The sequence below is a fragment of the Glycine max genome, chromosome 17 (assembly GCF_000004515.6).
Source record: "Glycine max cultivar Williams 82 chromosome 17, Glycine_max_v4.0, whole genome shotgun sequence".
NCBI lineage: Eukaryota > Viridiplantae > Streptophyta > Magnoliopsida > Fabales > Fabaceae > Glycine > Glycine max.
This window is the reverse complement of record NC_038253.2, coordinates 39,903,565-39,927,075: the sequence shown is the minus strand read 5'-3', so window position 1 is coordinate 39,927,075 and position 23,511 is coordinate 39,903,565. Positions and strand designations below refer to the sequence as shown.

The window sequence follows — 23,511 nt, the reverse complement described above, 5'->3', positions numbered from 1 at the left end:
TTATTAATTAAAAAATTTGTTTGATTATTTAATAAATAAATTTTTAATAATTTCTAATATTTTTTAGTCGTTATTTAAAATAATATTTTTTAAAATGTTAATTTCTAATTTCTTTTCATTTTATTCTTAAAGTATTTATTTTTTTGTTATCTTTTTTTAAATAAATCACGATTTTATTATTTTTTTATTATTTTACACTCTCTCAACTTATAATCTAATAAGTTAACTTTTTAACTATTAAATTTTAAGGTTTATTATTAATTATTTTTTTAGTTAATTTTATTAAACATAATCTTAATTTCAGACAGGAAATTGTTTTCTGGTATAAAGTGGTTGGAATCTCACACTAAAGGTATTGGCTAGCTATATACAAGCAAATTAGGGTATGTATTTGGAAAGAAATTAACGAGGTATGAACAGAATGTGTGGGAAATTTTGGAAGTGAAGTTAGCTAGAAGAACTAGGGCCAGTTGCATTGCGTAGAGCCGTAGAGGTAGCTTGACCCAATATTGCGGTGAGATAACAAGGACATCTTGTTTTAGCTTCTTTTGGAAAAATGAGAGGAGAGAGGAGCGAGAAGGGAAGGAGAGTGGCCACTATGTTGATGGTGGTGAGAGGGGAGGAGGTCAGGGAGGACGATCGGAAAACATAACAAGCTACTACTTCACTCGTTTTCCAGACAATCTGCATACAAGAGATTTGAAGGAGAGGGATCATTAATTATGGTTTTTAATTTTTAAATTTGATGATCCAATTATTATTGGATTGAGTTGGATTGAATTTAATAGTAAAATTATTAGAACCTGACCGAATCCAACATGGGATTTTTTAATAGAGTTGGATAATGGGTTTTCCCAAACCAACCTAAGTTTCTAAGACTGATTACAGAGACAAGAGGAAGGAGCATAATGACACATTACTAAGGAGAAACGAAATGCATAATAGTGTGGGTGGCAAAGAAAGAACATTAGAAACACAACGCAAGTTCAAGGGCAGTGTATAAATGTTTGAAGAAAGTCACATGGAATGGTTAAGCAGGGGGAGTATGGTGGCAACCGTTAGGAATGTCAAAAATAGTTGTACACTTAAAATTAGTTTAAAACTGATTAAAAACTATTTCAGAATCAGCTTTTTAAAAGTAATTCGATTTTAAATCAATTTTTAAATTAGTTTGACTATTTTAATAAAATTCAATCAGTTAAAACAGTTTAAAACTAATTCGATTTAACTTTTTTTATCAAACTAGTTTTTGCATAACCTAACGGTCTCAAAATGATACAAAACATCAAAGAGTTGTTGTTCATGGAAGGCCTTAAAACAGTAAACGAGGCACCTAGCTATTGTTGACACAACAAAAAGGGGATGAGCTGCAGGAAATGTTGAAGTGAGAGGAGGAATGGCTAAGTGGTATGTTTGAGTCTATTGATACACATAGTAACAACAGGTTATTGTGGATCAGGATAGGGGGTTTTCCCCTAAATGTCTGGAACCTAAAGTGTTTTGAAGAGGTCGTTAATTGTATCGTTCGGTGAATTGGTGATGATTGATGAGAGATCACTCGATCTCTCCATGGCCACCTATACTTGTGTCTTACTTAGAACCAAAGAGAACAATTCAGTTTGATAATAGAACTTTAATTCGATTTTAATAATTTAATTTAATTTAAGTTAAGTTATTATCATTTTTAATGATCCATGCGTCTTATCATTCATTAGATATCTATTTTATTTTATTAACCATTTTTAACTTTTCTTAAACACTAACATTTCTTTAATTGATTGATGTTCAGGCACTATATAATTACTGTAGCTTTAGAATTCTATTTTGCCTTGTGAATTAGTATTTCAGGCAATTTGCATAAACCTTGATCTAATTTCATATAACTTTTCAATGAAGTAAATGACATATGTAAATCAAAATTATCATTTTACTACTTTTTCTATGATGCAATCATTGGAAGGATTGCGTGGGGAATATGCTTCTTTAGTTGTAGAAAAAGATGAAATTATTAATAGAGTTAAAGTTATATAAACACTTATCATGTTCGTTAACTTATCATGTTCGTTAACTATCCGATGTGAGACTCTAACAAATACAGGGGAAGACTTGACTAAAGGAGGCATTGGAAACAATGAATTGGATTCATCATCCTCTTGGGTGGAGGAGTACTACAATCTGAGCAAAGAAGCAGAGCAAGCGAACACAAGGGTTGAAGCTGCTAATTGTGAAATTGAGATAGCTAAGGAGTGTGAATTGAAAACCTTGGAGAAGCTGAATGATGTGAATAGAGAGAAGGGAATCTCTGAAGATGGCAATGGATAGAGCAAGAACTAAGAAAGGCCAAGGAGGAGTGGTGAAGCAGAGTAGTAAAAAAAATCCCTTTTGAAAGACGCAAGGAAGCAAATAACATTCACCAAAGTTTGATTTTATCAGTCGATGCATGAAAAATAATGCATGAACCAAAATCCTAAATTTTTAAAAATAAGAGAAACCAGATGTATCCATTAAATTCTGAAGAGGTCATAATCATTGATTTTTGAAGCTAAGAGATTAAAATTACAATTTAATTCATTAATTAAAATGAATTAATTTAATTATTTTTATTAGTTTTGATGTATATAAGATGGAAGATTATATATTTTAAAAAATATTCAATTTTTCTTATTCTAATATATTTTTTATATATATATTATGCTTCATCTTACTATTGTCTTCACAATTTGTAGTAAAATTAATTTTAAAAAATATATATAAAATTGAAAACTAGCATTTCTTTTATCTTTGTTAGAATTGTCATGCTATTTTATTTTTAGCCAATAATAATAGAATTGGTTGAGAGTTTAATCCTTAATTTATTTTTTAAAGATAATAAATAAAAATATGAAATTTTAGAAGTGGACTATTTTGGAGGCTAATTCATCAAATCGTCAATTACTGAGTAACACCAAGTTTTCTATATTTCTAAATTCTTTGTTCTTGTGCTAGCAAAAATGAGTCAATTTCTTCAAAATCAAACAGTTCAGATGTACTATTTATCTAAATCATCAAAGACTCGTACTCCATATAGGTAAACCTTTAGAAATGGCATCCCATTGTTCCTTGGAAAGTAATCAATTCACATAAAAATCTCAGCAATTGAACAGTATCTTTTCTTCATATTTCGAAGTCCAATGCGCAGATGGCGAGCTTTGGCCTTTGTTTTGGCATGAAAACGATTGCCTACTTTCTCCCAAAGATGCCAATAACACTGCAACCTATGTATGACTTTGGAGAGAATAGTGCTACTGTACTAGATTAAGAAGATTGGAGCCAATAGAGTAAGATTTGGTCCAATTGCTCCTAAAGTAAGAATGCAGGATTCTCAATACCAGTATCACAATCTGATTGCTGACAAAAAATATTAGAGGAATTTGAGGACTTATAACAAATTGATGCAAGCGATGTGCCTTAAGAACATGTTCAACATGTTTCTAGACAAGAAAATTCTTGTGATCTAGTTTCTTTGTTATTTGATAAGTGATGCTCATCACCAGAGAAGATGAAATGTAAAGAGGAAGTGAAGGCATGAAGCCTTGAGAATTAACAAGTGTCACATAATTATTGACCAAAAGAAATAATTTCAACTAAAATCAAAATCCACTCGTTTTATAGAGATTAAAAACATATTTAAACCGATAATGGATTACAAGCTTTGAAATTATTTTTTACAAGATGATCTTATTCCAATGGTAACTTATTGTAATGTAATAAATTGAGTCACTCCCACACGGCATAGTCTTGGCCAGAGGTAGCAACGTGGAAATTTGGGGGAATAAGGTTTCCAAGGTCCATCTTTGGCCCTATCTTCAAAAAGATCTTGTTGTCTATCTTTGCAACATAAAGGTCAGCTTCAGCTGCCAGAATATTCACACTGCTTTTCTCATTGATCCCATGCTTCACCCTTATGCTACTCAATTTGGCTATCTGCTCCTTCAAGCCCCAATCAAAGAAATGATCGTAGAACTGCATAACAAGAAAGAATAACAACAATAAGAGGAACAATTAAAGAAAAAGAAACTCATCCAACAAGCAAAGCAAAGTAGCAAACCATGCTATTCCTACTCAATGATACCAACATCTTTTTAAATTTTAAAAAATAAAGCAAATTATACTAACACCCCTTAAGATTTCTTAGGATCGTACATGATTTCCTGTTTCCTAATGTTTACAGTAACCTTCTTGTAAGAGTACACGGCATAATGCGTGTTTTGTAAGTAGTAGACTGTCAATATGATATTTACGAGGTGTGTAATGTATTTTAAACAAATAAGGGGTCAGTGTCCGGATAAAAAACATGAAAGTATCAGGAGAAATTTGACAAAACTTTATAGGTGTTAGCGTGTAATTTAGTCAAACAAAAATATATTGAAAGTTTTAATTTTATTTTAGAGGGGTTGGAGAATAGTACTATTGATGGGGTGCCAGGATGTGTTAGAATGTAAGCATATCCTTGCATGACTTTATCAGATGGGAATGGCCAAATTCTCTGAGTGGAACCAGTATCATGGTTGTCAATAAAGGTTACTGCATTTTCTGGTTTCACACCAATCATTCCAGAAGGCTTGCCATTTGAATCCTTCAACCTCCAAAGTTGGCCTTGCACAGCAGCTTGAAGAATTCCTTTTGTTGTGAAATCAAAGGCAGTGATAGCCCCACCAGCAGATTCAACCCAATTCACCAGTGCCCCACGATGACCGTCATAGTTATCAATAGAAAGAGAATCCCATTTCTCTCCTACTGCAAAATCTGGCCTAGTTTGTTCCATGTAAATTTTGGTAATGCTAGGGGCATAGCCCTTCACATAATCAAACCTCCATCCATCAAAACCAATTTCAGTTTTGAGCCAATTCATCCATTCAGATAACTCTCTTTGCACTTGTGGATTGAGGTGGTCAATATCAGGAGCAGGATCATAGGGCTCACCACTGTCAAGGTTTCCGGTGCCATCAGAATAAGTATTGTCATCTTTGCAAATGAAAGATGGACCCCAATCAAGACGTGCATCTGGAGTACCACCTTCAAAGATGCAATATATGCCTCTTCCATCCTTTCTTTCTGCAGTTCTGTGGTTGATCACTATGTCAGCTAGGCATTTTATTCCCTTGTCATGGAAAGCAGCAATTAAGGACTTCAATTGATCCTTTGTTCCATACTTTGATGCATCAAGATCATATAGCCTTCCTGGAAGATAACCTGGATTCAGAAGTTACAAAAGACTAATCAGTTTATTTGAACATGATTGGTACAATTTATGGTACACAAATAACATGTTTTTCAAAAACAATCAATTAGAATGTATTATAAAGAATTTTTACACTATCATTGTCATACATAGTAAGTTTTGTTCACTTTTATCATAACTAAATAACTAATTTACTTAAAGATATTTTCTGATTGATTGACTATGCATGAAAATTAAACTCAAAAATTACTTTTCTTTTAGCCAAATCATGTTTTGCAAACTATATCTCAAATTGACACATGTCAACCATGTTTTTGCATACGGCAACCTTAAACTATATGGACAAAATTCTGCCAGAAACTTAATCATTTATCAGGAAATTTAATGACAAATGCTGATTGTCGTCCGTTAATATATTATTTTGAGTGAAGCAGGTAGAAAGATGAACCTTCAGGTGAAACAGATTGAGAGGGAGGAGGGAGCCAAACATGTGTAATTCCAGCATTTGCAAGGTCAGGAATAGTGTTCTTCAGCGAGTTGTACCAACCACCTTTCTTACTTGATTCCCAGTTGAACCCCTGTGACAACATTTATTATATTCATGCATATTTAGTTAGAAATGTATAAGGTCTATGATGTACAGATACGATACAAATATCGGATATGACACGTATTCGATGCAATTCTATGTCAATTTCTTGAAAAATATAAGATGCAATACTTTTAAGATAACTATTAATGTAAGGTGGTTGCTTGTTAAGTGTGTTGTGTGCATTTGTGTGGGTCAAAATCAAAGAATTGGGAGGGGAGAATGTGAAACCTGAAACAGCAAAGCAGGGGAAGCGAAAAGGGGAAAGAAGGAAAGGCAAAGGCAAAGAAGGCTAAGCTGAGAGAGGGTATCCATAACTTTGGTTCTGTTTTGGTGTTGAGTGTTTCTGCTGTTAGCTGTGCCTTATATAGAGGCAACCATTACTTCATTTTGCATTTCAAAAGAATCATGGTTGAGTCTTGAGTGAGGTAAATTAAAACTTAAAAGGGTGAAATTTATGTCATCAAGATATATCACACAAGATAAGGTGATGATAATAATGACAAATGAAGATGATTAAGGTACTGACACTTAAATTGAGAAGTTTCATGACTCATGAGCTAGTGGAAATCAGGACAGTGTGAATATGGAATAGAAAATTTGGAATAATTAGAGATAAGATCTAAAGAAGAAGAGACATCATGAATTATAGTTAATAGTAAGATACTAAATTTGGACAAGAATCACAAAAATATCTCAAATGTGATGTATATACCAAAGTCATTGTTCCAAATAATATTGAGTCAGTCTTTTTGTTTAAATAAGATCTTTGATTCAAGGTTTATCGTTGAAAAAAAAATTATTTAAAAAAAATCTCACTAGAACTAATTAAATTCTTATGCAGGAATGTCATGATGAACATAAAGATATACACATACATACCACTTTTGAAAGTTTTTATTTTTGTAGTGAAAAAGTATGAGATTTTTTTTTAAAAGAAAGAAAAACTGATGTCTGCCGTGTTTGGAAACTGTTTGGGAAATAGGTTTGACGTAGTTTATGTTTATGACGTTCCCACCGAAAATGTTTATGTTTGGAGCCTAATTGTTTGGGGGTAAGAATGCGTTTCCAAACACGCATCATTTGGAAAATTGGGAAGTCTTGGCGTAGTGGAAAACAGATTCCATAGAGTCAAAGTTAGGCATTGTTAGTACCAAAGATGACCTTGTGAAACTCATTTAATAGAAAAATGACGTCTCTAAAAAAATGAAAAATCATTAGTGTGTATTTTGACTTTTCATTATAATAGAACTTCAAAAAAAATCATTTTGTGTTTTCTCTCTTATAAAGCGTATAATCAATTTTTAATGAATATAGAATATAGCCCAATAAACAATAAAGAGAATACTGTTTTGTATTTATAAATAAACGAGAGAGAGAATGATATAAAAATCATTTTTAAGACCTCGGTGCATTATTTTAAAGGACAAATAAAATGAGAAAAAAGGAATTAAAAAAAGTGTTCTTTTTTTTTTTTTACGGAAAGAAGCTTACTTCATAATAGATAAGAAAATACATGAGAGAATATAATAAAAATCATGAACATGAAAAATTGATGTACTTACAAGATTGTGAGTAATAATATTGATGTTCTGTCTCCATTCAAAACTCACCTTTGAATTTAAGATAAATGATAAAAGTGATCTATAATTTAGACAGAATTACATGACAAAAAAAAAGTATTACAAATTTCATTGCATGGATGCTATATGAATTAGAGACATCTTTAATAGAAATACTTACATGAATTCTTTAACTTTAACTGATGTTGCTTAATTTTTTTTAATGACGTTGCTAATATAAGCATTGTTGCTTATATAAATAATTATTATTTAAAAAGTCTATACTATAAATAACATATTTTTTATATTATAAAACACGTAAAATTAGGTTAAACGCCCATTTTAATAAATTTAACATTGGAATGAATTTTCATATAATATTTAAAGTTATGTGAAATCAACTACCCATAAAATTAAAATAAACAACTCGTCTAATCAACTATGCATTAAAAAAATTCTTAATAATAATAACTCATTTCAAATTAAGGTTCTTAATTCATATTTTGTGAGTTCTATCATCATGCAAAATCAAATTTAACAACTTTAATACTAATAATTTACTTCAATTATACAAGCATTTAATAAGTTAAAATGAATCCCACTGATTACCTCACAAAATAATTTAATGATAATAATTAATTCTTATAAAAGAACCGTTTCTTAAAACGGCAAGTCATGTCAGCCTCCTCCAATGGTGATCTTGACTCAAGAGCCTCACCAGAAATGTGACTGACTCACTGAAGATGCTCGTTATTAAGCTGGAAGCTAATTTATCACTCCCTTCATCTTACTTTAATTATCCTTTAAGGTAATTATTTGCCCAACTTTTCTAAACTCAAAAAAATAATCGTGAATTTTTTTTAAAAAAAAAATTATATTTTTTAAGCGGATTTAATTTACTTATTAAAAAAATAAATAACTATTTTTTTAAAATAAAAGACTGTTTACACAAACATACTAAAAACAAAAATTACTTATTTTATTTAAAATAATCATTTTTTAACAAATAAATTTAAGAAAAAGAGACTCAATTTATGCATGTCTTGAAGAAATAATTTATTATACTATGCCAATTTCATAACAAAATAATATTATTCAAATAAAATATCCTTATTAAAAAATGATTAACTGTACTATACAGTTACTAGTTATAAACTATACATTTATTATTGTATTTATTTGTTGAAACTTGAAAGTATTATCGACTAAGAAAATTAACATAATGTTGTGTTGATATTTTAAAGTGGGAAATAATTTAAGTGATAATTATAATGAGATCGATAGAGGGATAGTGAGCTTCGTTGGTTTATTTCCCTACCATTTTCCAGCTAGTTAGATCTTTAGCTATAACAAACTCCTGTGAAATTAGTAATCACTTTCAATTTCAATACCCAAATTAAAAGTTCTCCATTCTCTGTGTTGCATTCATGGTTCTTCACAGGAAGAAAAGGATATTTTAACCACATGCTATTTTTTTAATTAATTAGAAGATAAGGCCAAGAGAACAAGTGATATGTCCATACATCAACCGTCAGCAAAGAGCTTGTGCATGCCGTAGTAAATCCGCTGATGCTATATGTAAAATTAAAGAAAGCTATTGTTTGTATTTATTTTTGTATGTTGCAGCTGGTATATATGCCCTAGGCCTTGGGGTACCTTGATTTTTCAAAGAACCTTTCCATAGAGATTTATAAGTTTGACCATCAGAAATATGAAATATTAAAGCTAGGACTTAGAACTTACGACTTAGGTATTAGGCATTGGGACAGCAAGTAAGGACCAAACCAGAAAATATTGAGGCATTTATAAAACATTTGTACTGAGTTTTCTATATTATAGATTTGTTTCTACATTAATTAGACGTGAGAGTATGATACGCATATTGTCTAAACTGATGTGTAACCAAACAAGTTATAGGACAGATCGAAGAATGATACCTTTAATTACGGGCTAGCACGATGGAGGATTGATGTACAATAATATCCAGATGGAAAAATTATCAATGTAAATTATTTTTTGGGGGGTGTATGAGTGGGAAAGATGGAGAAAATAAAATGAAGAAAGAAAAATAAATGAAAATGTAATAAATAAAATAAACAGGGAGATAAAAAAAAGTAATAAAATGAGATGAAAAAGAAATTAGGTGTATTTTAATAATAACCTATCTTTATAGAAATTTACCAGAAAATGTAAAGAAATACATTCTAGATATGAGAGAATGTCCTTATTACTTATTCATCTTAGTATTATATATATTATAACATCAATAAAATTAGATTGTTCAATTTCATTCCATGAAATATCAAATCTTAATTGGAATGAATTTGAATTTAGTAAATAATTTTAAATCAAATAAGTACAAAATTAATTAAATCCATTTTAACCTATTTTATTAATACCCTTTGTTAACTGTCGATCGACGGAAACATATATAGTAGCTAGTATGAATATAAACAAAAAATTATGAAGAATAAAGAAAGAAACAAATGGAATAAGGTTATGAATGAATTGACAATAAAATGAAATGACAGGGATGGGGTGAGAAAGACAAATGTGGCTTTATCAAAATCTTCCGTAGCTCAGACAACACTCCTTTTCACAGTGGCGGCAAGACCAAGTGTTCATCTTTTCATATTGCTCTTTGATTTTCCCTTATGCAATCACAATTCCCTTCACACAAATCTCTTACACTATCAAATAGTGTTCATATTTTCATATTACCCTATGATTCCCCTTGAGCAATATTCACAAGATTAGTTACCCAATTCAATTCACAATTCCATTCGCACAAATGATCTCTTACACTATATAATGTCTATCAATAAGGAACGGTTTATATTATTTTAAGAAACAACACTTTCATACTAATTAATAATTTTACTAAATTTTTTTTAGCAATGTAACGCTGAATTATAATTATTTATGATTTTGTCTTTTATCAAATTTTCTAAAGAAACATAAATGATAGTTAAAATATAATCAAATATTTTTTTTATATTTTTCAAAAGCATATACAATAATCATTTTTTACACCAAGAATTTATCATAATAAGATTAATCCTTTCAAAGCATAAAGATAAATATTTCTTTCCTCTTTCAACAAACCCCTTTTTTGTATTGCTAACGTATACCAATGAAACACTAAATAATTTATATTAGTATAAAATTTAAGAAATGTACGTGATCTATATGATAGAAAAAATTAGCTTATAATAAACTAAATTTTCTATTGAAAAGCTATTAAAGTAGATAAGAATGATGTTTGTTATGTTGTACAAAACATTTCAATTATTTCTTAACTTTTTTTATTAACTGAAAAATTCATTTAATTATTTGGTAAACAAATTTTTTTAAGTTTTTTTGTAATTTTTAACATTTTTTAAAACATTACTTGAAATAATATTTTTTAAAATATTAGCTTCTAACTCTCTATATTTTCTTTCATTGTTATCTTTGATATATTTATTGATTTTCTTGTTACTTTTTAAATAAATCATGATATTATTAAATTTTGTCATTTTATATTTTTCAGCTACTTCAACAATTAATTTTATTAAATATTTTTAATTTAATAAACTAATTTTTCAATTTCCTATTACCAATTAATTTTTCATCTTCCAATTAGCTTTCCAACTAGTTTTACCGAATATTGTCAAATTATCTTATAAAAGTGTATCAATAAAGGATTGTTTTTACATCATTGAATGTCTTTTATCAAATATTTTTTTACCGGATTTTTTTTTTCGAAGGAGTCAAATCTTTGATCCTAATATTAATTTTATTAATGTAACTTTTTTCCCCTTAAAGTAACTTTTTCTTCTGTATAACACAATTCTTGTTTGAGATTACTAATTAAGTTAAAATAACTTAATGTGAATTGATATTATTTGTGCAACTAATCATGTTAATAAAGACTATTTTGGAGTTTTAATAATTTTGTTAGGATATAGTTAATTCTAAACCGTTTTCAAGAAGTAATTGTATCCAAGGTCAAGGTAAAATTACGAGGCCCGTGTGAAGAAACTATGTGGGTTGGAATTGATTTATTGTTTCAAATCAATTTTAAAACCGAATTGTTTTTTTTTTTTTTACCAATAACCAATTTTAAATCAATTTCAACAAATTTAGAGTATTTTTTTTAGAAAACATGGATGGGAATTTAAATTCAATCCATTTAAAATATGCTCACCCTACAAAAATGCCTACCCTGCAAAGTGAAATTTGATGCATAAAATTGATTGTATAACAATTTTGGATTTAATCGATTTTATATTCAATTTTAAACCAACTGATTTTGGACTTGATCAAATTCTAAACCTGTTTTAAACCATGAATCGACTTTAAAACTAGTTTTTATGGTTCAAAACCAATTTCAAGCCAGATTTAAAAAATTCAAACCATATATTGAAATCCATATCCATTTGAATTTTAAATCCAACCCATTTAAATGGATTGAAAAAATCCAGTCCATGCACACCTATAATGGCATGTATAATAACAAAGGTATGCACAATCAACAACCTTAACCACTACTTGGTCAAAATACCCATCTCCATTGGTCGAATTAACAAAAACTAACATATTAACAATTAATATTTATCGATAAAAAAAAAAAAACTTGATCAGCCAGAGCGATTTCATGTATATTGACAATGCATTTAGTCAGAAAACACGATTCCTAACATCCATCCCACAATTATTGGCTCGGTGAGAATTTATGACAAAAGAATGGAAAAGTAGCTCTAAATAATGCACGATGAACTAACTATTTTCAAACTTGAAACATCCAATCACAGTAGAATAAAAACCTATGACAGATTTGCAGAAGAGTATCTAAAAATATCCTTCAGTGTTCAGAGATATATTAAAATCATGAACCACCAACAACCTTAGGAATGATGATCCATGCATTAACTAAAGATATAATTATAATCCTCAGCTTTTGATGCTACTATGATTGCTATCTATTTTGTTTGACTGCAGCCAAACGATAATTCTAGCAACCTTGTGCAGGTAGTTGCAGAAATCTCAGCTCACAGCTTAGAAGGCTTTGGGAAGATATCCGGAGTAAATTTCTGAGCAGCACTCAAACTTCCCTTAATCTTCATCGCACCCCTACATCCATTAACCACCACATCAAATACAAGCACATCAGCACATGAACGCATAAACAAAGAAGAAATTTAGGAAGAAAAAAGTCCATTGAAAGGTCGAACCTCATGAAAGCAATCTGCGGATTCATCTTCCCTAAGGCAACCTTAACAAAGTCCTCATCCTTAAACGAAAAAGATGCATCAGGCTTTCCTCCTTCATATGACCCTAAATACATACAAACCCAAATAATCATTACTCATACACGACACGATAGCATTGTCAGAGAACACAATAAAATTGGCCAAATTGAGTAGAATCATGGAAATAAGATTGTAGGAAACATCTAATGTAGCAAAACTGCAAAATTTGTTGATTAATCTCTGGCTGCCAAAACAACAACCTATATTAAAAAAGATTAAAACCATTTATCATGTGTTCAAGAGGCTGGTGTAGAGAAGCTATTTAGTTAGCCTTAGACAATTCAAATGTAGTATTTCAAATATCCTTAATGTTATTCCTTAATTAAAATTAAAGTTTAATGTCAATAATTTACCCAGTCTTGTTTGAACAAACTCCTTCTTCTAACTTGAGAAGAAATTAAGAATATGAAATAAATTAAGAGATGTATGAGTTGATTTTAGCTTGAGAAAATCTCAATTCATTTTGCTTTCTTAGGCTACATTTGGTTTGCTGTTTGGACTCTTCCAACTTTTTGTTTAGTTACTCTAGTAAACTCATTTTGGTAATATGCTTGGTTTCCCTTAAGATGGCTATTGGAATGGAAATTTTTTTCACTTTCCCAAGAATCCTAACTTGGCAAACAGTGGCACTTCATTTGAGTGTTTTCTATTTTCATTCTCAAAGAAAACAAAAAATAAGAGTGAAAATACATTTGCAAAAAATTTATAAAACATTTTCTCTGAAAATATTTTTAAAAACAGGCCCAAAACTGAAAACAACAAATCAACATTTTCATCCTTTTTTGAAGAAGTTAAACTGCGATGACACCTTAGAATAATACTTATCGATACATGTTTTTTAAATCTTGAAAATTTGAAAATGAAAACCATTTTCAGAAAATGAAAATAAATGCTCAAACCAAGCGCCATTTGGTACACATTTTTAAGAAACATTCCTGGAAAACTATGATTCCTGCAAATCGTTTTTAGTTCACATTCCCTAAAAAGTATTCCCATCGAAGGGTGGGAATCATACTTTCCCAAGTTTAATTTTTGTTTTACTATAGTAAAAACATCAAATTATTTAATGTGGTGAATTATCAAAGTTAATAGTTAAAATATCAAGTAACTCTTTGATTCCTAAAAACCTTATTTAAAAATTCTCAATGGTCAACCAAACAAATTGTCTTCATTCCCAGGAAACATGATTCCCGAATATGAAAAAAAAAAATTCTCCTACCAAACACCTTCTAAAAGTACATCAACACACTACATTTGGCCTGAAACCCAGTTTCAGTTGAAAGCAATACCAAATTGAGTTTTTAAGTTTGCAAACTTTAATCCACACATGACTAATCTTGTCACGTACTTGTGGAGTAGAAGTTTATCTAATCAGGATCTAACTAAAAGTTAATATAAAAGTTCAGTAGTAATTGTTACAATAAAATTTTAATCTTATCTTAATTGTAATTTTAATTCCCCGGCAAGTTAAGATCGCGTATGAAAGCTTTCTCTGCTCTTGCTAGTTGTTACTAATAACAAAATATTTGACAGCAAGTCAGCAACCAAACACCAAAAAAGTAAGAGAAAATTTTGAAATCCTGATCTATCTCTATAATGCATAATTTCACCATCATCCCTGCATAGAATACCATATAAATATATTGCTTATCACAGAATTCAGCATTTTAATTTAGGTCGCAGAGTGAATTAAAAGGTTCATCAATCATGATTCATAAGATCGAGATGCGTGTCTTTGATAGCAATTTTACATTGAAGACCTAAGAACAAATTAAACAAAAGAGAGAGCGAGAAAAGAATTGAGAAGTGAGAAGGCAAAGCTAACCTTTGGTGACCTCTCCTTTCTTGAGATCAACGGTGTAGACGACCTCGTCGAATCCAAGTTTCTAGAAATCCAACTCATTCAATGAGACCGAAATAATGATAAAGTAATTAATTAATTAGGTTAAACGAATAATGAAAACTAATTACCTTAGGAGCAATGTGAAACTGATAAACGAGTCCAATTTTATTGGTGACTTGTTTGCCAGCGTCGGTGGCGAGGTGTTGCTTCATCTGCTCCATTATCGCGTCGGATTTCAGGTTGGAAGAAGAATCAGCCATGGCTTCACACCAAACAAAGGAAACCTAACAGTTTGGGTTTGGTTTGATCTGTTATTGAGTTGGTGTGACAGGAACCATCTTCTGATTTGAACTATCGAGTAACTTCTCTTTTTATAATCCCTCTGTTTCGTCACGTTACAGTTTTGTGCATTGAAAGCGTTTGATTAGAAGAGTGATGTATTTAATGCTTGTGAGAATAGGATAAGATTGGGTTCAGGCCCATCTGCCGCACGCGTCTCAATGTGGATCAGATCAGACCCATACTCTGTTTTAAAACAGACTAGTATGTGTTTTATATGGCTTCTCCTTTCTCATTGACATAGAAGAACATGGGTTACTAACTGGAGTCAAAGATATGCATAGACTAAAGTATAGTTTTTTATTCAATATTTTTAATTATAAACTGAAATATTAGTAAACAATGATCTGTGTTAATATATATTATTTTATTTTTTTACTCTAAATTAAAAATTCTTACTCTCTTCACTTTCTTAGTTTGAAATTCTCAACACTATCTATTGTTATTATTATAAGGAGGTACATTTTATGCACATCATTCTCATAAATAATAGAAACATATCTCAAACATCTTTCTCTTTTTACAGTAACTCATTATTTCATGGAGAATGAAATCAGAAACACAATGGGGTGTAACATAATATAAACTAGAACTAGCATTATTTGTGGTTGTCCTACCAAGAATATGAGCAATTTGTCTTTTAACAAATTTAACACAAAAGTCTAGATTGTGAAAAAGAATGCAACAACAACCTTTAAGGGTGGAGTTAACTTCGGAGTAACCTGGCTTTGGATCGCTTATCTTGTCGACAATGATTTTGCAAACAGATTCAAAGATAACGTCTGAGATGTCTAATTCTTCCACCTAAAGGAGGGGTTGGAGCAGACCATAAGCTTCGCCTTCAAAAACAGGTAAGAATGGGAACATCTAAGAGGATTTAGCAAGAATAAAACTGCTTGAGTTATCTCTGATGCAAACATCTTAAATTGTCATTCTTTTTTTTTATTATTTATATGTTTATTTCTTTTAATTATTTATTCATCTCAATTTAAAATCAATCTTATTATAATTCAAATTATTTATTCATAACTTGCATTCTTTTTTTAATTCTTTCAATCCATTAGAACTCCTCCTTCAACTTATCTCTAACTTCTTTTTTTCTTTTTTAGTCTCAAGATTCAAGATATTAAGATTATATTTGATAAAATTAATTGAAAAATTAGTTGATAATTGAAAACTGAAAAATTAACTTATTATATTAAAAATATTCGATAAAATTAGTTATTTAACTATATATAAAATGACAAAAACATAATATTATGATTTATTTTAAAAGGAAAATAAGAAAATTAATAAATATATCAAGGATAAAAATAAAATAAAATTTAAAAAAAGAAATTAACATTTTAAAAAATATTTACTTTAAATTGTGTTTTAAAAAAATAAATAAAAACTAAAAAAAAAACTTACTTACTAAATAATTAAATAAGTTTTTCATCTAATAAAAAAAATTAAAATATAACTTAATTGTCTTGCACAACATAACCTACCTATATAATGGCAAGTACTCAAACTTCCTTTGCCACTTCATCATTGAGATTCCTTATTTGATCTTTGGGTCGTTCGGTAGAAGAGGTGAGTTGCTTCCATTATTTACTATATTTCATAAACTTTGAGCTTTTAGATAGGTCATGATTATCGTAACCAATAAATGAGACTTCTTCCCTTTAAATATAAGAAGTGGAGGTAAAAAAATGTGAATGTCAATATGTTTCAAAGTTTTTTGAGGGGGATTCTTACTAGTTTTTCTCTCACAATTAGACACTGATTCTTTTTCTCTCCTTCAAAAACCCTATAATATCAATAAATAAATAAATAAAAAAACATAGACGAAAGGAGAAAGGAGCAAAAGTTTGATTTAATATATTTCAGTATGTACACAAAGTCACAAATAAAGTATTATAGCAAAAACTTAAATACAAAAGTTATAAAAGTCCTTGATTGGGGTAAGCAAAAATGCAATCATGACTAATGTGCAAAAAAGTGAGCATTAGGTTACAGCTATTTGTTTTCACATAAGCAATCTTTAACCAATTTTAATATTAATTATTAAAAATCTCAATTTCTATCAAAAAAATTCGTATTACCTGAAGATCTGGAGGAATTATTTGATGAAAGAAATGTCTTAGTGTTTTCCACAAATTAAATTTCCCAAGACACATTGAACCCTCTTATATTGGATTCATGTTCAACCCAGTTCAACGGGAATTGAATACAAACACACCCTTATGTCTAAATGTATCCTTAATGATTAACGAAGATTCCATGTCAAAGCAAACGAATAACACTTGCATGCACAGTAGCAATTATTGGTCTAAGGATCCCCGTTAGTAAAAATTCTGTGTTTAACTCAAATTCATCTGTCATATACGTATGTCAAAAAAATAGATAAAGGTATGATAATATTTTTTTATTCATAAAAATCAAGATTAGTATAAAAAAATTTATAACCCTGAAATAAATATGGGAATATAATACATGAAAATAATGCGATCGGGAGTCATACTAAACAAATGGTCACCAAAAGCATGGATGTCGATCTCTAAAAATGGGTACTTTCTGCTTAATAAAGAATTATGTAACCCCCTTACCACTGATTAGTTAGAACATGCATGGTGTGACCATGGGACCATCTTAATTCATAAACTATGGTGCAGCAGTCAATAGTGAATAGTCCCATCTATCATACTCCATGGAATACAAGACACCTAGTAGGTCTTGATCGAGTTTCTGTTTTAATGCATCATATGATGAGGAGGGTGATTGTTCTCGAGTGCTAAATTAATCAGCAAATTCCTCTCACCTAGCATTTGGTTGGTCACTCAATAATAATAAGTGGAGGTTCAATTTCTCCTATTTGGAACCAAAAATTAGAAAAAAGAAGAAAATTATATGCATCACCGAAATGAAAAAGAATAGGAGACAATATTTCATCTTCAGAACATCAAAGCCTGAGTCAAGGAAACAAGCAATGTTCAGGGACAAGGTCAGGCTGAGGTCCCCCCATTATTTGGGAGAGTGGTCCTCACAAGTCATAACTCATTACAAAGTTAGAAGAGGACTGTGGTCCCCATTGAGAAAAAATATCAAAGCATTGCCAGAAGAGACATTAAGAGGGGTTTATAAGGCTATAAACAAGCTCATGTAGCTAAGTCCTGGCAGGGTCCTTGAACAACAATAGTACTCCAATTAAGTGTGTGTTTCACATGACTTGTGTACATGTAAAAGTTATGTGAAAATAAATAAATAAATAAAAAGATAAAAATAGCCTTGTTTAATCTATTTGTGTTTTTTGTAGTGAACTCATGTTATTTCCAAATCGAGAGTCAGAGGCTAATCTCTTAGTACGTTGAAATTTATTTAAAGGGATTGACTCATAATAGAAGTTATTCCATGTACACCGACAAACATGAAGATTCATCTGCTGACCGCGTACTTCAAGATCACAATTATCTATCAATCATATTATGTGTTTCCTAATAGATGTTATTCCATATACATTGACCTAAAGATTGATCTACTGACCCGTGTGCTTAAGGACCATATACACTACATTGGTATTATGTTTATTTAACTCTCCCGTTGCATGTATTATCATTTGAAAATAGAAATACATGACACTATTATCAAGGGAAAATGGAAATGTCAAGAGAGAGTTCATTTCTAGTATAAGGGTCCCTGATATTAACCGGGAAATGACCCTCGACAAGAAACATCTTGAATAATCAGTAATCACTGGACCAACCACCACTCCACCTATACGTGGCATTCTTGCAACATCTATCTACCACATGAATGATGAACACGCTGGAAGGTTGAATGAAGCCAAAGCCAGATTATGTTACATGTTAGTTACTTGTTCTGTAGTTAAAACACATACAATGTACATGCCCTACTAATCTACTATGTACATGAATCACTCATGTGTCATGAATGAAGATATGTGAATGTGAGTGTTCTTGGTACTTTCTGTTTTCTTTCTCAAACAGTGATATATAATTGAATTCAAACATGTTACGAATTCGCTGCACTATTGCTGTCAATTTCGATTTTAATTACACGCACACAACTTTACTATATGTAATGTAACACACACTTAGAGAAAGAGCGAGAAAGTTCTTGACTCAAAAAGATAATTGAAACTAATGATTGAAGTGAAAAATAAAGCACCACACCCCTGTTGCTTCTTTCTTTCAGGGGTAGAAAAGGATTAAGGATAGAGGGGTAAATATTGAAGTGCCCCCACCATGGAAAAATAAAAAGTAAAAATTACAGAGTCAACATAGAAAAGAAAAAGATAATTATTTTTTTGTGACTTTGGAAAGTGGATTGCTTCTCAGCTATATGATATCATGCGTTTTCTTCCCATGCTGCTTTTCTAGCTGGTAGATTCTCTCCAACATCTAGCTGGGAGTCCATTCAGTGGCAAGGGGAATGGGCCATATTGAATCCCACACTTGGATCCTACCACTTCCCACCTGTGCACACCAACACAAAAACCTTTCAGTAATTCACATATGACACATGTACTAGCATCACCAGAATCCTTTCTATTTCTCACCTAAGATCTACCTTTTCTAACTTTCTCTAAGTTTTAGATGCTTTTAGGCTGTCTCCTTGGTGTTACTAACATACTCAGTGTCCTTTGTTTTTTTTTTTTTTAAAAAAAAACTTTGGTAGAATTAATTTCTAACCATCGAACGCAATTAGGACGCGTGTGCAAATTAATTAGTCTTAATGCTTGTTTGATTCTACTTTAGGCATAACTTGATCCACATCATCCAAGCAGAAGCTACAAATTGTCATACCTTTTGTGTAATTCTTCAAATTGATGTGAAAATTTCTAGAGACACGTGTATTTAAACACACATTTAGTCGAAGATTTTATATAAAAATATATTTAGCGGTGTTTGAAATTGAAATTGATTTTGGTTATTATCTAGATGGGCCCTTAGTCATTATACTTCTTTAAACCACTCATGTACTATAGATGCTTTTAAGCTGTCTCCTCGGTGTTAATGTACAATTCGTTCATACTTCTCTTTTTCTTTGGTTCTAGTAAAAAAGAAAATAGTATTAGTAACAAGTAGACATTAGTTTAAAAAGTATTTCTTTGTAAAATATACTAAAACAAAAAAAAAATATGAATAACGTAATCTTATGTATTCTAATAAAGAAATTAATTCCTTAATCACACTAAGGACATTCGTTAGTATTCGAAGAAAAAGCCCTTTTCTGTTAATTAAGTAGCAATACCGAAACTTGGTGACCAAATGATGGATCATAATCAGTGTCTCCAGCTTAGCAAGCTCATTGCCGGGGCAGGCATGTACTCCACTACCAAATGGCATGAAAGTATTGGGCTTTGGTGCAACCTATGTGAACAAACAACAAAACTAAAATAATTATTCGTCTGTTTGAATATGATGAAGTGTCTTTTACCGTACAGAATTATTAGATTCATTAGAGAGGGAATTAGCCTTATCCATGCATTATCATGACTATTTTTTTTTTCACCCATAGACTGTTCATTTGTTCATACCTCAAACCTTGAAGGGTTGAACTTCTGAGGCTCTGGAAAATATTCTGGATTGTGGTGAATATTTCTGAACAGAGGCATCGCTTTCCACCCTTTTGGTATTAGGAATCCTGTTTCAAAATTCTTGTGAGTAATTTATTTAGATGGCACCACAAATTTTAAAACCAATGTTTTCACTTTGGTAGTATAGTTTTTAGCACCAGAGCTCATAATAATTGTCACTAAATTTGCATGAAGTTTTTGACCCAAGAAAAGTCCTATTTTGAATAATGTTCAAGTCTTGCAAATATAGTAAATATTCTTCTTACCCTTGTATTCCACATCAGCTATTGCTTCTCTGAAAGGGAATGATATGATGCTTGCCATTCTCAAACTCTCTAACACAACCTGACCAAGTCCACAGTTTGCCATTATAAGTCACTTGCAACAAACTCACATTTAACTGTTTGCTTAAATCACTAGAATCAACAGAGACCCATAACATCTGTTCTTTTATTATTTTATTTTGTTGGAACAATTAAAATTAACTTATGCATTTCAATTTTTGGACAAGTAGATAGATGAGAGAAATTCTATAAAAATTAAAGTATATAACTTGATTCTAACTTAAAAAAAGAAAGAACTCAATTTGTTTTTCTTTTATTTTCTTTTTTTAATGTTTATGAAGAAATTTATCAAAACATAGACATATTATACTGTGTACCCTTATAAGATCTAAATTTGTTTAGTTAGATGTGACATTGAAACACTGCATTAACCTCGTACCTTGTGAGTAATTCGCATGTTTCTAGTCTGATCCCAACTCAGTGGTAGGTTACCTTCATTAGACTTGTGAATTGCCTTCTGCTCAGCCTGCAAAGCCAGCATTACCACAAATTATAGTCATTGCCAACATAAAAAATCTCAACACCCCCTTTTTTCTTACAATAAAGATAAACCTCAAGTTAAAGTTCCCTTTGTGGATCATATTTCACACCTTTACAGACTCCAGAAGTTTGGGTTCATCATGCAGGTACTTTACAACCCATGTCATGGCACTAGCTGTGGTGTCCTGAGCAGCAAAAAGCACCCCAATAATGTTATCTGCAATTTGGTAATCAGATAACACTTCTCCCCCTTCACCTTTCCAATTCAATAAGCAGCTCAATAGATCCCTTTCAAGCAACTTCTTCTCCTTCCTCTCACAAATTATGTCACCTATAATCTTGCCAAGTCTCCTTCTAGCCTACAAAGAACATATCCATGTGTGTGTGAACAGTTTTTCATACTTCCATTCCATTCAATCCAAAAAATTAAGACGAGGCTTTAAATTGCGGCCATGGTCATTGTCACGATTTTGTCGCAATTTTTGACATCACAAGAAATTGCAGACAAATGAGACCGATGCGGCTTTAGTTTCGGCCACGACGGAGTCGCAAAAAGTCTAAAAACCTTGATATTGCGGCTAAAATCAGTCTCGGACCAATTTTAAAAATCTTTTTTAAGCACAATACACTAAGGCATGAATTTGTTGAAGAGAATTTTAGTATTACTTACCAATAGTGCCTTTTGGTATTGTGTTCCCGGGATGCACGTTGGAAAGGAATTGTAACCATTGTCCACAATCCGGTAATTCTTCTTCAGCTCCTCCCTCAAACGCGGCTCTAGATAGCCAAAAATTGTGAGGATTCCAACTTCAAAAGAAAACTGCAAGCAAGCATTCAAGGGTGGAGGACCACTTAAATTATTGACCCTCATTACACCGTGACACACTTTATAGTAAAATATTTACATAAACAAATGCCAGAAATGCGAGACCCACGAGTGCTTGAATATAAATAGTAATATAATAATCCATCCCATCATTGGTCCAGTTTCAATGAATTAAAATTTAATATAAAAGCTATATACACATACACACACATATATTATGTTTCATCAAAAATTAAACCTACCATTTTCATTTCCTTAAATGTGTTAATGACTTGGCCATCACCACCCCAAGAGTTCATGGCAGATAAGGCTAAGGCTTCAATATGAGGCACCAAGTCGCGAAGTGCTTCTAGAGACAGTGACCTCTGAACAAGCTTCCTCAAACGTGTGTGGTATTCACCTTGGTGGAAAAACAGAGCAAAAGGACCAATCAAACGCTCCTTGCTTTTCGGGTATGTTGGTCTGAACAAGTGAGCTTGAGTCACTAGCACAAAGCGTGCAGCCTCAGGGCTTGTCAGCATCACACAGGGGCAACCCAAGATGTTGGTCTTGAATATTTCGCCATACCTAAAATCAAACATAACATAATGTTTTGTAGGTAAATTACTAATTACATTCGCAACTTCTAGCGTGTTTTCAAACACACTCAGAAGTAAGAATTCACGTGAAAACTATAACCATTAACTTCTTAAAATCATATCCGAAACGTGAAAAATCAAATCTGGAACACGCTTTTCATGCAATTTGATTGAGGATGAGCTAATATAATATACTATAATATAATATATACATGAGTGAAGTGTAAGTAGCATAGTAAACATTAAACAACCTTTTATGTTTGGTGGAAAAGTAGGCATTTGGGTCTTGGGAATAGAGTTGAAGGGTTTCTCCTATGTACGGCCACCCCATTGAGCCTGGAGGGAGCTTTGCAAGTGTCTGGTTCTGAGGTCTTCTTCTGTTTGGTTTTGGTAAGAACATAAATGAAAATATGGTAAGCAAAATGAGAATGGTGTAAGCGAAAATTCCATCCATTGGTGTATTACTAGACTCAGTTCTTTGGAAAGTCAGAAGGTTAGCCTTTTTTCTTAAAAAACAAAAAATGAAAATGAAAATAAAAATAAGAATTGCAGCATATTTTTTAGCTCTGCTCATTTGGAGTCATCAAGGGGGGAGAAGCAACCTTATATAGAATAATTGAAAGAGAAAACACAATAAGAGCACATTCTGATCCCTCAAGTTCATGTGGGGCCTAACAAGTAAGGAGTGAACTTTATTAAATAAGAAGTGAGACAAATGTGTGTTAAACCCTCTGCAGTTAACATAAATCTTTTAGATATATCTAACATGGATCACAATAAAATGTATGTTAAAATAAATGTTTGGAGAATGTGTTGCTAAAGTTCGTCAAGAATAGGACAACCTATGGCTTGAG

At 31.2% G+C, this 23,511-nt stretch overlaps 3 protein-coding genes across 3 annotated transcripts; all 3 read right to left on the bottom strand.

Moving 5' to 3' along the window:
- Positions 1–3,579: 3,579 nt before the first annotated feature.
- Positions 3,580–6,148, bottom strand: LOC100815664 (alpha-amylase-like). The gene is made up of 4 exons (NM_001289227.2): positions 6,042–6,148; positions 5,670–5,799; positions 4,448–5,232; positions 3,580–4,002 (listed from the first exon to the last, which is right to left on the bottom strand). Exons 1-4 carry the CDS (start codon positions 6,123–6,125, stop codon positions 3,757–3,759), a joined length of 1,245 nt encoding a protein of 414 aa, NP_001276156.2. The 5' UTR covers positions 6,126–6,148; the 3' UTR covers positions 3,580–3,756.
- A 6,036-nt stretch (positions 6,149–12,184) lies between these two features.
- LOC100500120 (uncharacterized) lies at positions 12,185–14,852 on the bottom strand. Its single transcript, NM_001250163.2, is given in 4 exon segments — positions 12,185–12,487; positions 12,589–12,691; positions 14,492–14,552; positions 14,638–14,852. Coding segments are annotated over 4 exon segments (378 nt in total). The 5' UTR covers positions 14,770–14,852; the 3' UTR covers positions 12,185–12,405.
- Positions 14,853–18,981: 4,129 nt separating this feature from the next.
- On the bottom strand, positions 18,982–23,253 carry LOC100815135 (abscisic acid 8'-hydroxylase CYP707A1). The gene is made up of 9 exons (XM_003550291.5): positions 22,909–23,253; positions 22,322–22,646; positions 21,924–22,073; positions 21,364–21,612; positions 21,153–21,239; positions 20,696–20,774; positions 20,391–20,497; positions 20,105–20,223; positions 18,982–19,326 (listed from the first exon to the last, which is right to left on the bottom strand). Exons 1-9 carry the CDS (start codon positions 23,229–23,231, stop codon positions 19,227–19,229), a joined length of 1,539 nt encoding a protein of 512 aa, XP_003550339.2. The 5' UTR covers positions 23,232–23,253; the 3' UTR covers positions 18,982–19,226.
- Between the last annotated feature and the right edge of the window lie 258 nt (positions 23,254–23,511).

Bases quoted from the DNA above. Each gene is read 5' to 3' on its own strand.
- LOC100815135 (XM_003550291.5), bottom strand. From the start codon at position 23,231: ATGAGCAGAGCTAAAAAATATGCTGCAATTCTTATTTTTATTTTCATT. The intron at 21,613-21,923 runs GTAAGTAATACT...TGTTCTTTGTAG, and splicing joins AATACCAAAAGGCACTATTG to GCTAGAAGGAGACTTGGCAA. The intron at 19,327-20,104 runs GTATTGCTACTT...TGGTGTGCACAG, and splicing joins CATTTGGTCACCAAGTTTCG to GTGGGAAGTGGTAGGATCCA.
- LOC100815664 (NM_001289227.2), bottom strand. From the start codon at position 6,125: ATGGATACCCTCTCTCAGCTTAGCCTTCTTTGCCTTTGCCTTTCCTTC. The intron at 5,800-6,041 runs GTTTCACATTCT...ATGTTGTCACAG, and splicing joins CCCCTGCTTTGCTGTTTCAG to GGGTTCAACTGGGAATCAAG. The intron at 4,003-4,447 runs GTACTATTCTCC...CTTGTTATGCAG, and splicing joins ATCCTGGCACCCCATCAATA to TTCTACGATCATTTCTTTGA.